Raw genomic sequence first — 16,125 nt, 5'->3', positions numbered from 1 at the left:
GGGCGGGGGGGAGCGAGAGGCAGCGCCGGGAGAAGGCAGAGAGGCCACGGTGGAAGACCCACCAGCTGACCAGCGGCGGCCTTTCTTGTGCCTCCCCATGGCGGAGAAGCAACAGAATCAAAAATAAAATAAAGTATATAAATAACAGAAACAAAAATAAAGAAAATTCCTAAAAACAAAACCGCCCCCGACGGAAACACAGCTAAACAATGGGATGGGGGTAAAAGGTGGCAGTGGAAACACTGGCCTTCACCAAAAAGGTGACGCACAAGCAGTGCGTGTGCACAGTGCACACAGCACAGCAGTGTGCTGGCCGCTGGTGCGGGATGGACGGCGCACAGCTAAAGGCGGGCAGCACAGGACGAGGTAGTGGTAACGAGCGGGGTGGAGGGAGCGCGTAACAACGCAACAAGTTTAACTGCGTTGCTATGCGGTGCTGGCTGAGGCAGAGCGGCGAGCGGTGCACGTCTGCTTCCAACTAAAGCTGGAGGCAGACTGACCAACAGTAGGTGCTATCTGCACAACGGGTAGAGGCCGCGCACCCTCACCAGCCTCGTCACCCGTAGGATCCTCTTCCTCAGGTAAACCGATGTTCCTTTTCTTGCAATGTTGTGCAGCAAAGCACACACCTCGATGATCCTGCACACATATGCAGGGGACTTAAGCCTTATTTCCCCATGAAGTATGTGAAATCGTCGCTTCCACTGCCCGATGACCCTCTCCACGGTGCATCTGGTCCACTTGTGTGCACTGTAATGCATACAATGTATACATTATTGCATTATCCTGAAAACTAACTCTACCACAATAATGACTGCTGAGATTAATTAACAAGTGCAACTTCGGCATGGGAGAGTTACCGTTTTATCTAAGGTGATATGTACACCATTAGATGTGACACTCCATAGTATAAATATTAAGTAAGTGGTGAATTACCTCGTCATTACATTGGTCTATGCTCTGCTCATGTCTGGCCAATTATCAAGCAAGTTAGCATTTTATCATGCATGCAGTGTATATTGCACATAACTTACCTGTTGTAGTTAGTTTGTGGGCCAGGCAGAGGGCGCAGGTATGCTACCTCTGACTAGGATAACCACTTTCCCCCCGGAGAGACGACCTTGTTTCTTGATATTGGGGACGTTAATTCATTTCTTACTAAATCAGTAACAAACAAAATTCCTCCCCTGCTCAGTCTGTATCTTTTAACAAGTTCTGCGTCACTTAAACTGTTCAATATGTCCTGCCCAGGGTGAAAAGACCTTGGGATTCGTGCCATGTTTACCTTGCAGCTGGTTCTTGATCTTAATGTCAAAGGTGACTTGGATCACGCTAAGTGCGTCTGAGCTAAGAACCATAGCGCCTATTACATCCCACACCCAACTTTACCGACGGCCGATTCTGCGGCTCGAAACTACGCGACTTAGGACGCGGAGCCGCTCCTGCGACTCGGAATACGAGGCTGAGACGGAGTCTTTGCTTTATAAGTATGGGCCCAGATGCCTTATCATTCTCCAGTAAGTCAACAAGGTATACACAATCATATGTGAAAATTCCATGCCAATCAGATAAATACAAATGTCAAGACATGGATAAAACGGAGAAAAATCTTTAGGAGCCAATATCTCTAAAATTAGTTTTTCAACTTCAACAAATTTCACAAAATCAGGAAAAGGCTGTCCGACTTTTGTATGGTATCAACTAAAACTACAACTAAAGGGCAAGCTTTTGGATCTATGAAATTTCAAAAATGTAAAAAGAAAACGGGACACAGTACAGAAAAATGTAAGTGAAAAAAAATTGCATTTTTTTTTGTTCGAAGACAAAACATATCACAATTTCATAAATACAAAATGTAGATATGTAAACAAAGTTTCTTTTTTTTCACAGCGGTTAACTGAAAAATAAAGGTTGAAACAAACAAACAAAAAAAAAAGTACACTTTATTGGAGTCTCCCCTATACTTCACCCAAATTTCATGAAATTCACAGAATGTCATATATTTACAGAAACAAATAACCTACTAATATTTCAACGCTATTGGACGTACCATATGGGCAGGAGGACCTCCCTTAGTCGCCCCCCTTAAGGAAGTTGCACTTAGACAATCTGATCTATAGGCCAGCTTTAGAAAGTCTATTAAGAACAGCCTCAAGTTTCTGGATATGAGAGTTCATGTCGTTAGAGACAATGATAAGGTCATCGAGGTATACAAAGAGACCTTTGTGAATAATGCCAGCAAAAAGAGTATTAATCATACGCTGGAAGGTAAGAGGTGCATTACGTAACCCCCTGGGCAGGCGACACCATTCGTAATGACCCGTGAAGACAGTAATCTCCCGTGATGCTTTGTCCAAGGCTATTTGCTAGAAACCGGATACGAGGTCGTTTAGCGGCAGCCTAGGCAACTAAGTGGAAGCCAAGCATTGTTGCTTGAACGCTCCCGAGACAGAAACCCAGCTTCTCGAGCTGGGCCGTATGGTTCCGTCAAACTGTCTCTCTAGGCCAATGGACCGTATTGGCTTTCCGTGCAGCGCCGCACTCGGCAGTATCTAGTGAAAGTGAAGTAAGTGCTTTCATAGCAAAGGTGCAACCCACACAAAGAGACAAAACATATATCTGAAGCAGAGTTCCTACAGTCTCTGGATCATCATTGGCAACGACCTCGGTTAAGTTAGGGCAGCTTACTGGAATGTATTGGCGGGTAAGTACTGTTTTGCAGTATGTTTGATGCTGCCAGGTTAGGACAACCCTTGTATGTATTATTTTGACTAAGATGGTTGGTAAACTGAAAATTTGAGTTAAATATTCGTTTGTATAGGTGCCATGCACAACTCGTCAAGTTCAAGCTTGGACCGAGCTCTGGACTATCAAACCACACCACACCCCTCCGTTGATACCGAAAAATCATCTTTTTGCCTAAATGCCATTCATTTGTAAAAGAGGCATGTTCTGCTGTGCAAGAAGGAGTTATGTAACAGCGTTCACCGCCTGTAGGTTCAGTTCAGTAAGATTCTCCCCCTTAATAGGGGGACAGGGCCTTTGCTCAAAGGCGGCCCCTGTAAGGGGGGGCGGGCAATTCAAGTCCCTGCGGGTGTAGGGACGCCTCCGCCGCCGCCACAGCCACGGGTAACAGCCGGTGAGCAGCGACGGAGGCACGGGCCCTCCGGGCAGGCGCCCAGAAGCAACCCGTAGCGGTACACGGGCGAGCAGCCGACTAGTCGACTTGACTGCAGAGAGGGGGCCCAAAGCGAGGATGACCACGCGGGTCAACCTCGCCGCCGCAGAAGGGCCACCCGGCTGCTCGCCCACGGAGTGCTGGCGTTCCACTGGCCTGTAGGTGTTGCCCTGTGTGCCCCTCAGATAGAGCAGTCTTCCTCTTCTTGGGTGGACATTTTCTTGTAGTTCCACATTTGGCACCTGGCTCTCCAGCAGTTTCCACACGTCGATCGCTATGTATCTGTCTCTTCTCTGTTAGGAGAACATCTGGAGGTGTCTGAGTCTTTCTTAGTAATTGAGGTACTGTACTCCCTGGATCCTGCTGTCCCTTGTTCAAAGCTGATAGTCTGTATAATGGCTTATAGGGGAACTTGTTCTGTTTGTTTCCGCACCCCAGCACTGAACAAAAGAATGGCATTTAGGCAAACAGACGGTCTTTTGGAATCAACGGAGGAGCGCAGTGTGGTTTATTGGTCCTCCAAAGTTCACTGTACAGAAAGTAACCCTGTTTCTATGTGTGGACAGTTACTCTTGTGCACAGCACCTATGTTGTGGTCCTCCAAGGAATGTTATTGTCAAAATATTTATTATTCTTAATGATGGGTTATGAACTGACATCAGTAGTTATAATATTGCCATACTGGCTTGTTTTGGCGGGGCAATGGCGCGTGGGGCGGGGCGGAATAATCAGCCGTAGTGGCAGGCTATTATATCGGCTTGTTTTGGCGGGGCAAGGGAGCGTGGGGCGGGGCGGAAAACACGTGGGGCGGAGGGCGGAAGGACATCCGTAGTATCCTGCGCCATACCGGCTTGTTTTGGCGGGGCAAGGGAGCGTGGGGCGGGGCGGAAAAACACGTGGGTGGGGGGGCGGAAGGACATCCGTAGTATCCTGCGCCATAGCGGCTTGTTTTGGCGGGGCAATGGGGTGTGGGGCGGGGCGGAATAATCAGCCGTAGTGGCAGGCTGTCATACCGGCTTGTTTTGGCGGGGCAAGGGAGCGTGGGGCGGAGGCGGAAAGACTTCCGTAGTATCCTATGTCATAGCGGCTTGTTTTGGCGGGTCAAGGGAGCGTGGGGCGGGACAGAGAGGGATCGGCAGTGACATGCTATGGGGAGGGAGCGAGGGATGTGCTATGGTGCGGTTGGTGGGAGGTGACGAGTCCGGGAGCGGCGAGACATGGGCTGCGCCATGCCTCGTTCTGTCTAAGAGGGAGCGTGTAGGGTGTAGGGTATGCGGTGACCGAACTGGTAGCGTACTGGGTTCACATTCGCCGCGTGGTGGACGACGCGGGTTCGAATCCCCAGGATACCACTCGGATTTTTCAGTCGCCGTCGAGGGGTTTATTAACAAGTAACGGGGATACAGAAATAAACCAGAATCATTTTATAATTTTTATTTAACCACGCAAAAAAGAAAAACACGTCTTAGTAATAACATACAAACACACGCAATTTAGATGGATGCAACTCGTTTCTTTTCAACAGAGATGGAGGTAAGATCTTGGGTGTAAACGACGGATTGAAGGCAGATTTTTCTTCCTTTGACGGCTGCTTGTCATCCTTTGTCTCCTCCGCAGGGGATGGAGGCGTCAAATCCACGGTGATTTCGGCTGAGGGTACCTTGGAGTCGTTCTTTGGAGGGGAGATGAGATTCCTGTATGGAGCATCCTCGCAACCTTCAGCTGCCATGCTCAGCATTTCTGCGTCAGCGTTTTCCCGCCTCGCGGTTTCACCTGGAGAACAGTAATAATTACTCGAACGCCTTAAAGAAATGGATGAGTTATCATTCCATATAGATGCATACATACCGATCTTTGGAGGGGGTGCTTTGTAGTCTGTGATGATACGTTTCTTGTGCTTAACAGCACCACGTCCTTCAGTCTCCCTGCTCGGTGCGTCTGCATCGACACTTTCTCGTATCATGCTTTCATCTGGTGAGTTGCGAGAACAGTAATAATTAATGTTGATTACCAGACCATCTGAAAACAAACAAGAGAGTAAATACAGAATGAGGAAACGGTATTGATGATTTAACAAACCATGTAGATAGCAACTGATGTCACTTACCGAACGTGGTTGACGAGTACCGTTTAGCCATCACGTTGCGTATACACTTCAACTTGCTGGTAAAGTGCGGTTGTAGTGGGTGGACGTCTGGGTTTATATGCATCAGTATGGAAACCAATTGGCAACCCATACACGCAAGTGTTGCGATAGCAGCTGTTCCTCTAGCATACCTCCAGGTGTTCTCCGCGTCTACCCCTCTCTTTAGCATGGCACCATGCTTTACATGATAACGTTGCAAATCTCTCGTCGACAATGCCTTGCGTTACTAAGTAAGCAGAATGTTGTTTCACATTGTGGTAATGGAAAGAGTTTGTATCCCAATCGCGTGATAAGTTTATCATTATAGAAATGCTGTCCTTTCTTAAAGGTTGCATGGAGGGAATACATGACACGTTTAAGGGGGTGATGACTGAGGAGATAGCAAAAGTACATCGTGTAAATGCCACACACAAGGGATTGCAGACCCTGTAATCTATATGCTAATCTATACACCGTCATATACGGATGTACTTGTATAAAGTGATGTAATGACAGTGAATACAACCTTGGATCTAAGTTATAAGTGTCAAAGTAACCGAGTGTTTGAGTTTCATAATGAATGTATATAGCGATCCAGTGACCCATGACTTCTCCCCCCTTCAGAGTGTTCAGAATAAAGACAATGGGTTTTAGCTGCTGCTTTGCATGTTCAAGCAGCTTACCGACATGACTTTCAGGATGACAACCTAAAAAAATAATCTTATCCCCCAGTACACCCGCTAATCCTCGTTCGATTTCCAGTGCATTCATTTTATTTTACGCGCGAACCTGACATGTTACTTGACGATGCGCGTCAATTTCAATTATGCCTGTCGTGTCGGCGAAGAATATAATGACGAGATTTCTGTTGTGTCCTTTATTAAAAGTTAAAGAGATACGCATGTTTCCATTTTTATCGAGGGGAATCCCATTTTCCACGTCTTCTGTGACGAAATTAAAAGCGCATAAGGTTCGACCCGCTGCAAAAGCCGGGAGAGTAAGATTGTTAGTTGTTTCCAAGCCAAGTCCTTCTAGCGTCGAATAAAAGAGTCGAGAGACATGATGGGGAAACTGAGCATGAATATTATAAGCCGTTGACCCATTAATGGTGATATGAGCGTGATTGAGATCCGCGTGAGTGAAATAAAGACCGTTCTTGTTGTAAGAACCAGACATGTTATCCATGTCAACCATAACCATTATCAGATTCTGTGGAATGATTTGTGCAAACGGCAATTCGGCCAGCAAACTCGTTTGATTGATTCCTAAGACATATGTTTTATACAGGGTTCGATTGTATGTATACTGCAAGGATTTCGACGCGAGTGAAGTATTGAGTGACGATAACGCTGATGCGTGCGGCACGACGCGATCGACCCATAGTTTTACTGATTCGAGCGCAAATTTAAAGAGATCTCCATCCTGAGATGTGTTTAGAATCCACGACTTGCTTGCTAATTCCAACCTGATTCTCACATCTGTGCCGTCGAGGAGATACGCGTCTAGACTCGCAATATCTAACAGCAAAGGTGCTGTCATACTAAGACCGTGTGCTTTTATGTTGGCAATCATTTCCTTTTCTTGTTTATTGGCTCCTGTAAAGTACTCGTCACTATACGTGTTCACTATACCTTTTTCACTCTGATCATCACGGAAAAGAAGGAACTACGTCCAATCGAATCTAACTTTTCTTGGGGGATCGACGTTATCATTTTAACAAAGGCATGATAATTAAAGAGGGCGTTGGATTCTACCATCTGTTCGTTGAGGTAGCAAGTGCAATTTTTAAAAAGGGTATTACTAAAGCCGTTAGCAAAAACCACATGATCCGTATCACCAAGCTTCGACCCGTCCACCTTGGTCACGCGCGTCTTCATGTCTATCGAGAGTGTACTGAGATCCAGAAATTGTCCAGGAACGCCTGGAATCCTAAATTCAATATAACTATCATTAATCTCATTATTAGAACCGTCAAGATTAACGGGTAAAATATCGAGTTTGTTTCGAGATGCAATAGAACTTTCTACTGGTCTCACACGCGTCACTCGAGGAAACCCTTCGCTTACGGCGGCTGCGTACTGACGCAGAGAGGTGGTCGTCCCACCCCCCTGTACGTCAAGTCCGTATTCCGCCATCTTCCACGTTAAACTAACGTTTTCATGTTGAATATGTCACTTTTATAACATGTTTTACGTGACCGTCGTTTCGTCTTTCTTTTGCTTGTTTTCTTACGCTTACGGACGCGCCCGCCTTGGACTCGTCTTTGACGCTTGCGGACTCCCTTACCTCCCCCTCGGGCAAGTCTTTGTCCAACGCCTTTCAGAGCCGACACGCCTCTGGTTTTTAACGAGTGACGGATATCCCGTCCATCTAACACATCGCCTAATACGTCTTTCCCCATACGCACAGCTTCGGGAGCGACATTTCTCATGAGAAAAGGGATGGCTTTTTTAGCCAGACCGCTCAGTATATTAAAAATTCCACCTCCTCTTCTACCTCGCTGAACGGGAGGCGGGAGAAATATCCTAATATCCTCTAATCCACCACCCCTTGCATGACTCTCTAAAAAGAGAGCATCGAAATCATGACGTCCCGGAGGAATGAAAGTACTCCTCATGACTGTCTGTGAATGAATAACCCATCTTCACGAAAAGTGTCGTATTTATTTCTTATTTAGGGCGAATATGCAATAAAAGGGTCATGGTTTTTCCTCGCCCGTAGGTTATACTTTTACCCCTTTGATCGAGCACTCTGACGGAAATCGAATCTATGAAGGTCTTATTAAGAGATTTATATACGAGCTGGCGAAAGTCTCTACCTCCAGCAGCTTCCATGGTAACTGCATCTAATAGATTTACCATTTGCCCGCCATACATCGTGGGGGTTACGCAATCGGCATAGATCAAGGCGAAGTCAACCCCACCGTCTTGGCGTGGGGGAAAGGGGCAGGGTATGTAAGATTCTTGACATTGAGATCATCGGACTCATAAAAAGTATAATCCATGGTATGTGCAAATCCTAGACACTGTGCCATTCGGAATCCGAATTTAAGACTGAGTTTACAAAAGTGATCATCACTCGTGCAGATACCCTTGCGAACAATTAGATCTGTCCTCCGTAACAATTTATTATAGCTAAATAAGAATTCCTCGCCCTTAAAGTAATGTGTATAGTAACTCTTGAGAAGCTTTGCAAGAGCAAGGGACAGATCGCTATTGATAACATGAATCATGTACCTGGTATCACCTGCCAAGATGTTGCTCTGGGGAACGAAGGTATACAATAAGTATGTATGTTCGGGTTGAAAGTGTGCACTCGCATAAATTTCAATGCGGGCTGAAAAATCGTGCTTGGGTATACTATAAAACGTTTTAGGATACAAGCAGTTCACCATGGCTATTTCATAATCCTTATTTGGGTCAAGGAGTAAAGGAGGGTTAAGTCTATTTACAAATTGATGGGGTCTATTATCCGGAAAAATATCCCTGTTCCCTAAATTAGTCAAATATATATAATGTTCATCTCCCGCCATGGCTAGCTAGTAACTGATTCGTAAACTAACACAGGATGACATATATACACAATATTCGGAGTACTTTTATTCGAGTGTACAAACAAGAACAGTTTGAATGCCAAAAGGTTCCAGTCTGGTAGCGAGCGTCTCTATTGCAGGCAGATAGTATTCACGCCACTCCTCATCCAATTTTCCACGGCAACCCATTCCTTCGGCGATAATAATTTTTTCCATGTCCTTATGTCCCATGGCCAGCGTGACTAACTTTTTCATGCAGGTCTTGAAATGATGTCGGCGATTGATCTTGGTGTCTTCTTTCAGGCCTTCGACGTAGTGCCAGTCGTGCGATTTGTTAGCGGCCTGCATTGCCTTGACGTTGTCCTCAATCGATGCTCCCCAACCGAACTGCGTCACACAGGCGATAAGAGTCGGAGATTTGTCCGTTCCCAATGGTTCTTGCACGATCAAGGTCCCTGGCTCGTCTCGGGTGCTTACCATCGATCTCGAAAGGTTGTACAGTCGCTTCCTGCGACTATATACACTTTCATGACGATACACTTGATGCAAGTCCTTGATGAGACCAAACGCGTCACAGCCAATAGCATTTACAGCGTAAACCAAAACATTTCTACGACTGGCAAACTCGGCATCGCAGAGCTTTCCAGTAACGGTTTTGAGTGCCATGGCGACTGTGGTGGAAACAGTACTGACGATCGTTTTTTCTCGACAGCTGCAAACCATCGCCTGGGTTAACAGATGTCGCCATTCATCCGCGGACGGATGTAGTTATCCAATCAGGTTTCCCTATCGATCTTTTCTCCCCGACAGATGTAAATAATCCGGTATTGTCGTGTATTCGATGTAGATCTCCGATATGATTAGTAAGCAAGCCATGACCCACCAACGAGTTGCTTTTTTCTTTGTCTGACATTTCTTATGGCATCAGGAGATAGTTGAGTGAGGCGAAAGAGCATGGAAAGCAAAGACTGCTCCTCACTCGAGAATTTACCTTTGGGATTGCCCAGGTTATTAATCAAATGTATAATATTCAGACCGGAAAAGGGCGGTAAAAAATTACCCTTTTCATCCCAGGCTATATTAGGTTTTCCATCCAGTAACTTCATGAGCGATACTCCATATTCCCGATAAGCGGGATTCACCGCAACACGAATCAAGTCGTCTAGCGGTGGATTTGTACGCGAAGGTAAAGAAGATCTGTGACTTAGACGCGGGGGTACGGATGGAGTAGTGACGACAGCGGGAGCGGGAGCGGTAGAAACGGCGGCGGGGGCGGTAGCGTTCGTATTGTACATGTATTTTTCAGCGATGGACACTGGAACAAGGCAATATTCTTTCATTTTGGCAGTAAACCTGAAATCACCGACGTAACAAGTGGTAGAAGAGTCATCAAAATACTACCCCTCTTTGCGAGTAAGATTGCTTTTTTTAAAGACGGGAGTCTTTTTTAAGGCCACTGCACGAATGTCTTTCCTAAATTTCTTCAATTTGTTTATTACGTTAGTCTTATCCGTCAGTCGCTTTTTTAAAAAATTCGAGAAAATTTCAGATATGCATTCAATTTCCTTCTTTTTCAGTCCTTTTATCAGATCCTTTCTCAGTTTGGGGGATAACTGACTGAGTAGAAAAATCAGGTCTTTATGCTGCAGAATAAGGGGTTCTTGCGTCATACCTTAGCAAAGCAGAAGCATCTATCCAACTGTCGAATTTACTAGGATAACCCCTCCAATGTACCCTGTATTGTTTCTTTCCTCGATAAGTCCTAGTCTTCAGAATATCAACTTGATAAGTTTCCGGTAAGGAAGACTTAATGAGTTCATCGGTAAAATGCACCTTTTACTTCTTCGCCCTCCAAATCCTTTAAATAATACGTAGGAACTGTTTGGGATGTATCAATACGGGTGATTTTAAATAACTCCTCCGTATTGTTGACGGTGTAAGCCTTATTAAATTTGAACTGCGTTCGTGAGACCGATTGTAGACGTACTATGTCTCCCACCGTCAAATCAGAACTGACGCGATTCTTTATAGTGGGACGGTTTAAATACATGCGTTTAAACTGTGCTTTGATTTGAGACAGGTTACGTATTTCATGTACCTGTTTCGGGGTTTGTTGCAAGCCTAAACCGGTATGGGGTGTGCGATTGTATGCATTCACCAGGGACGGGAGGATATGAATGTACGTTAGCGTATTGTGTAAAGTTAAATACTTATAAATCTTGGTTTTAATGGTACGGATAACCCGCTCAGCCAGAGATGCTTTCGTTTCGCGTGAATAATTTGAGTATAACAACACGCGTTTCGACGATAAATAGTCCTTCACTCGTCTGTTATAAAATTCGGTTCCTAAATCTGTAAAGAGGCGACTTGTACCTTTAGATTCTTCTGTCTCTAAAATGGACTGTAACGCAGACAGTGTACTTTGTCCTGATTTACTGGTAAGAGGTGCCACTTGTAAATACCTGCTAAAGACATCCAAACAGAATAATATATATTTGAAACCTCTATTAAATTTTTGGAGGGCGGAAAAGTCTCCTAGGTCACATGTCATGATGACTCGGGGTTTTGGGGCGAGAATTTTTCGACGGGGGAAGCGTTTTCTCGTCGGTTTATGGAGTGTGTATGTACGACTTTGCTGAAGAAAATCTTTGACATCACGCAATGTTATGTTCTTCTTACGTTTCCTCGCCTCCTTGTACAACTGACGTACTCCCCCTAAACCGGCTGGGTTATTAACATCGTGATAAATATCATTCAATATGTCAGTAGTATTCATAACAGGAAGACTTTTTCACACAGTCCCTCGTTTACGATATTGGTACGCAGCTGTAGTTCTTCAGGTGTGTGTGGTGCCAAGTCACATAGAAGATAACCGTGGGTTTGTTTCAGAACAGTATTTTTATAAATTTCCACAAAAGCTTTTGCACGTTCTCGTCCAAAGATCTGTCTTCCTAAACACTGCACCTGGTGGATATCTCTGTTTTTCATGAGAATATAGTGGGAAGTATTTAAGCCAATACTTCGGGCGAACTTGCCTTGGAAGAAAATATTTTGGACAATAAATATAACAGAAAGATTTTGATGTCTTCCCTTGATAAAACTGTTTACAACCGCCAGAGAATTGGCTGAGGATAGAAAATTATCGTCTAATATCAAAAGACTGTGTGCCTGGGGGTCTGTATATGGAGTGATTTCATCGGCGGGGTCGATAATATCTTTGTGTAACTCGAGTTTGTCTTTAATACTGCCATTATTTTGCAGTGGATGTGAAGTAACACCACATATTATTATTCTACTAAACACCTCATGATACTTCTCAACAATTTTAGTGCACAGATGCGTTTTTCCAGAATTTGTATATCCGGCAATAATAATTCGTGCTGGATGTCTAAATAAGTTCAGACTCTCTTCGCGGAACGTCTTATCCATGACTGTTATTGAGGTATACTAAAACAACCTTAACAAATTACAGTAATTTATTGTATATAACAATACATACATACATACATACTTATTATTAACAGGAGTTGCTTTGCATCTGTCCCTTCTCTAACCGTCCAACGGTTAAATCGATAACACCTACCCCATCCCCCTCCCCCTGATCATGTAGATGACACTTGTGTACATTCACAGCTGTTCCTCTTCCAACCGTTTTCCCAATGATCACGTCATAGGTTCGTGTTTGGTTTGCTGCATTGGAATGACACCTCTTCTATTGCACGTCTCTTAATATTAATTCATAGTATTAGTGCGTTGTCTCTTTGCATTGTGCGGTTGAGTGTGAAGTGTTTCTGCAGTAAAATACAGATCCGATAATTTCTCTCTCTCTCGCCATAATGCTGTGTTCACCCGACCTACCTCATCCTCCTCCTCCTCCTCCTCCTCCTCCTCCTCCTCCTCCTCCTCTTCTTCTTCTTCTTCTTCTTCTTCTTCTTCTTCTTCTTCTGTCACTTGCTCATTATTGGGGTGGTAGTACGCACGAGTGACGTTTTGATTGACGTAATAACGTTTATCATCAAACCTTGACAGGGTTTTCTTTTTTATCCGTGTTGTAGATATTTGTCCTTTGATATTCCTAATGTTATAACACTCCACGTCTGGCAGCCTCGCCATTCAGAACGTCTTTGAAAGATTTATGTGTTAATTGTCTTTGGTGACATCCGGGTATACCTTTACATCGGGTTATATAACTCTCGTCTTCCATAAACACGGAGTACATCTTAGGTTTCAGGATCACAACTTCCTTGATGAGTTGAGCTCCAGTCTCTGACTTTAAAAGTCCTAATTTTCCTTTTCTTTCCCCGTTGAAACAGGGATGATCATGAGGGAAGTTGCTAGTATCCAGGTACTCCGCAAGCTTACCGTTTTTCAACTCGTCATTTAGATTCTTATGGATTTCTAAGCTGAATATGAAACTGTCTGTGTCTTCGTACGCCAATTTGGCGCGGTCACCGTAGTGTTTCTTGATCACGTTGTACCAAAATGAGTACATCTTCTTCTTCGCCATCTCCAATATTTGAAAACCTACATAATTAGGCTGTCTTATCCGTATAGTCTTTTTCTTGTTCATGCAGATTACCCTTTCATCACCCAGGGGATAAACACCTTTAAAGGATGGGTTAGCTACGCATTTCAAAAAGGTGTTCTTTTTAGTGACATACTTCTGCTGTACTCCATACCTTACCTCTGAAAGCAGTGTACGACCGTAAACTGCGTTTGACATCATTTTGAAAATGCTACTCAGAATTTTACACGTTTCCAGACTCCGCTGGGTAACATTTCTTTCTATAAAAGGCTTAAGGTAGCGTGACTGACGGTAGCTATATATCCCGTGAATGCATTGAATTTCGAGACCCAGAGACATCAACAGCTGGAGTAAGTCTAGACTGATTAAATGATCTTTCAATCCGAGGTGAGATGCTACTAATTTTCTGTTTTTCTTGATAAGCTTGCGTCCCTCCGCTTCTAATAATCGCTGACTGTGAGGAGAGAGCATGTCTTCTGTGATATTCATGTGGGTGAGACATAGGGGAAACTCATCTGTGGCACGAGCTACATCGGCGGATACATTGAGAGTGTCGAGATGAAGCCAGTAGCCCGTGTCGCCATCTGTTGCATGATTCGCAATCCCAGTCTGTAAAAGACATCCATCTCCCCAGAACTGAGTCTCCTGATATCCCCACCGGTAAGGGCGAGCACATTACTGTTGCATACAAAGAATTAAAATCTAAATAAAATATATACGTCCCAGGTCCTCCATTTCCCGCGTGACTGCTTCTCATGAATGGTCGAACACAGGTTACAAACCCTCCTCGAATATTTCTTTTGACGAGGTGATACATTTCAGGACTGTGGGGTGGGTCAAGGCTGATGTCCGTTGATTTTAAAAAGGCGTCGTAAGCATAAGACGACAGCGATACATAATGCACCACGTCTAGACCATATATTTCATGCATTGATGACCTGTATTTCATATAGACATCAGCTAATAAACCAACGTCGATCTCACAGTACAGTTTGACGTAATCACCTAAAGTCCGACAGGAGGTGCTGTTAAAGATGCGTTGGGCGTGCTCATACTCCTCTGGGGATAAGTCTTTCTGTTTCAGGAATCGCGAAAAGCTTCACGAGGTGGCAATCGCAGCTCTTTCAACCGTTCTAATTTGTTGATGTATTCATAACACAAAACTGTTTTGTGTGCACACGCGAGTTCTCACGTCCTGGGGAGATAACTAACCCTCTCATGCGCGTAACGGGTGCTGTAACCGGCTGCTACGTGACTCTCTACCAACTTCTTCAAACTGTCTCCCATAACACTTAATGTGTCTTGGAACTGTAGGTCACCAATTCTCACTCTAAACAACTGTGTACTCGATTTAGATATAATACTAACGACACTCTCCGGTTCATTGAACTCTTTCAAGATGACAGAGACATCAAAACTCATATTGTGAGCCAAGGTGATAAGATAACGTCTCATATCTCTGCACTGCAAGTTACAGCGCGAACAATATGCTGCTAAGTAATTATGACGAGGAGACTGTGATCATGATGTCTGTGGGGTGGATGTTTCTCATCAAAGACTGGAAACAAAGTTCGCATTGATTCTGTCTCTGAAAACGGACTTCGTCCACGTCGGTCATATGTATGGGGTACGTTACCGTCGTGACTTTGATACGACGCCAGACATCCGAGAGGTTAGTTATGAAATGATTAACAGCATCGATTCCTATATAACTGTCCTTTTTTACTACATTGCCTTGTCTGTCAACAATGAGATAGGCATAACCTAAGGCTTTTTGTTCTGCTATAACACAGCCCTTCTCACGCGGTGTTGAATATGTTTCAAAATCAAAGAAACACGTATGGGAAGGAGAGTATGAATATGCGAAATTTCGGAAAGTTATCTTTTCATGATTATCAGGGAAAAGCAGTGTTTGGGTAAAGTTGCACTGACAATGGTGATCGCGCAAGTTCACTGTACGTGGGAGACTGCTGAAACATATGGTGCAAAATTGTTGATCTGATTTCATGGGACGTCTAGTCAGTTTCTTGTAATAGCTTTCCAAATCTTTGATGAGTGTCATGTGTTTTCCGCCGAGTAAAAGGAGAGGGATAACTGTTGAAAACCTCCCATTTCCTTTCCTAGAGAGCGAAAGATGATACCTATCATCGCTTTTATGCAGAGTGTACACGTACAGGGAGACGCGATTCAAGTGTTCTAACTTAGATAAGCTTTCCCAACTCACGGGAGACGGTACACCATCACTCTTGACCCACTTTCTACAACTTGTAGGTCTCTCTACGGCTTGTCGGACGTTCTTCCACAATCTCCCCTGTTTACGCATTTTGTAAGCAGCGATACACTGGATTACACATGAGGATTGAATGCCGTTAGGATTGAAAATTTCATGTTTTCCCCGTAGAATACTAGGATATGGGATATAACTTCCTATACCGCTGTATGCTGCATACGTACAAAAATTAATATAAAAATCATTCACACTTGAAATGATAAAACCAGATCCTTCTACTTCACTGGTAAGGGTTTCTAGTCTACTCCGAAGTTGATCTATCCATCGATTAACAAGATCATCGATGTCCTGCGACGTGATTAGACGTGCACGGAAAGCAATATGCATATTGCGTGATATATCCTCGTCTATTGTTGAAAATTTTATGAGGGTTATACTTAGCTGTGGAAACACTTTTAATGTTGGAGGAAAATTATTACTATGACTTGCGAAATACTGTCGTATCTCCCCTATAAAGAAATCCCTGTATGCAGTG

General features: G+C 44.2%; 1 protein-coding gene and 1 pseudogene across 1 annotated transcript; both read right to left on the bottom strand.

The window, feature by feature from the left end:
- Positions 1-4,073: 4,073 nt before the first annotated feature.
- On the bottom strand, positions 4,074-5,295 carry LOC127002607 (uncharacterized). The gene is made up of 2 exons (XM_050868685.1): positions 5,027-5,295; positions 4,074-4,951 (listed from the first exon to the last, which is right to left on the bottom strand). The coding sequence occupies exons 1-2, from the start codon at positions 5,139-5,141 to the stop codon at positions 4,644-4,646; spliced, it is 423 nt and encodes a 140-aa protein (XP_050724642.1). The 5' UTR covers positions 5,142-5,295; the 3' UTR covers positions 4,074-4,643.
- Positions 5,296-5,474: 179 nt separating this feature from the next.
- Positions 5,475-8,163, bottom strand: LOC127002606 (uncharacterized; annotated as a pseudogene).
- Between the last annotated feature and the right edge of the window lie 7,962 nt (positions 8,164-16,125).

Source organism: Eriocheir sinensis, chromosome 23 (genome assembly GCF_024679095.1).
Source record: "Eriocheir sinensis breed Jianghai 21 chromosome 23, ASM2467909v1, whole genome shotgun sequence".
Classification (NCBI taxonomy): domain Eukaryota; kingdom Metazoa; phylum Arthropoda; class Malacostraca; order Decapoda; family Varunidae; genus Eriocheir; species Eriocheir sinensis.
This window is presented reverse-complemented; position numbering and strand designations above follow the sequence as displayed.

Excerpts from the sequence above, each read along its gene's own strand:
- LOC127002607 (XM_050868685.1), bottom strand. The coding sequence starts at position 5,141 with ATGATACGAGAAAGTGTCGATGCAGACGCACCGAGCAGGGAGACTGAA. Across the intron at positions 4,952-5,026 it reads AGCACCCCCTCCAAAGATCG|GTGAAACCGCGAGGCGGGAA; the intron begins GTATGTATGCAT and ends ACTGTTCTCCAG.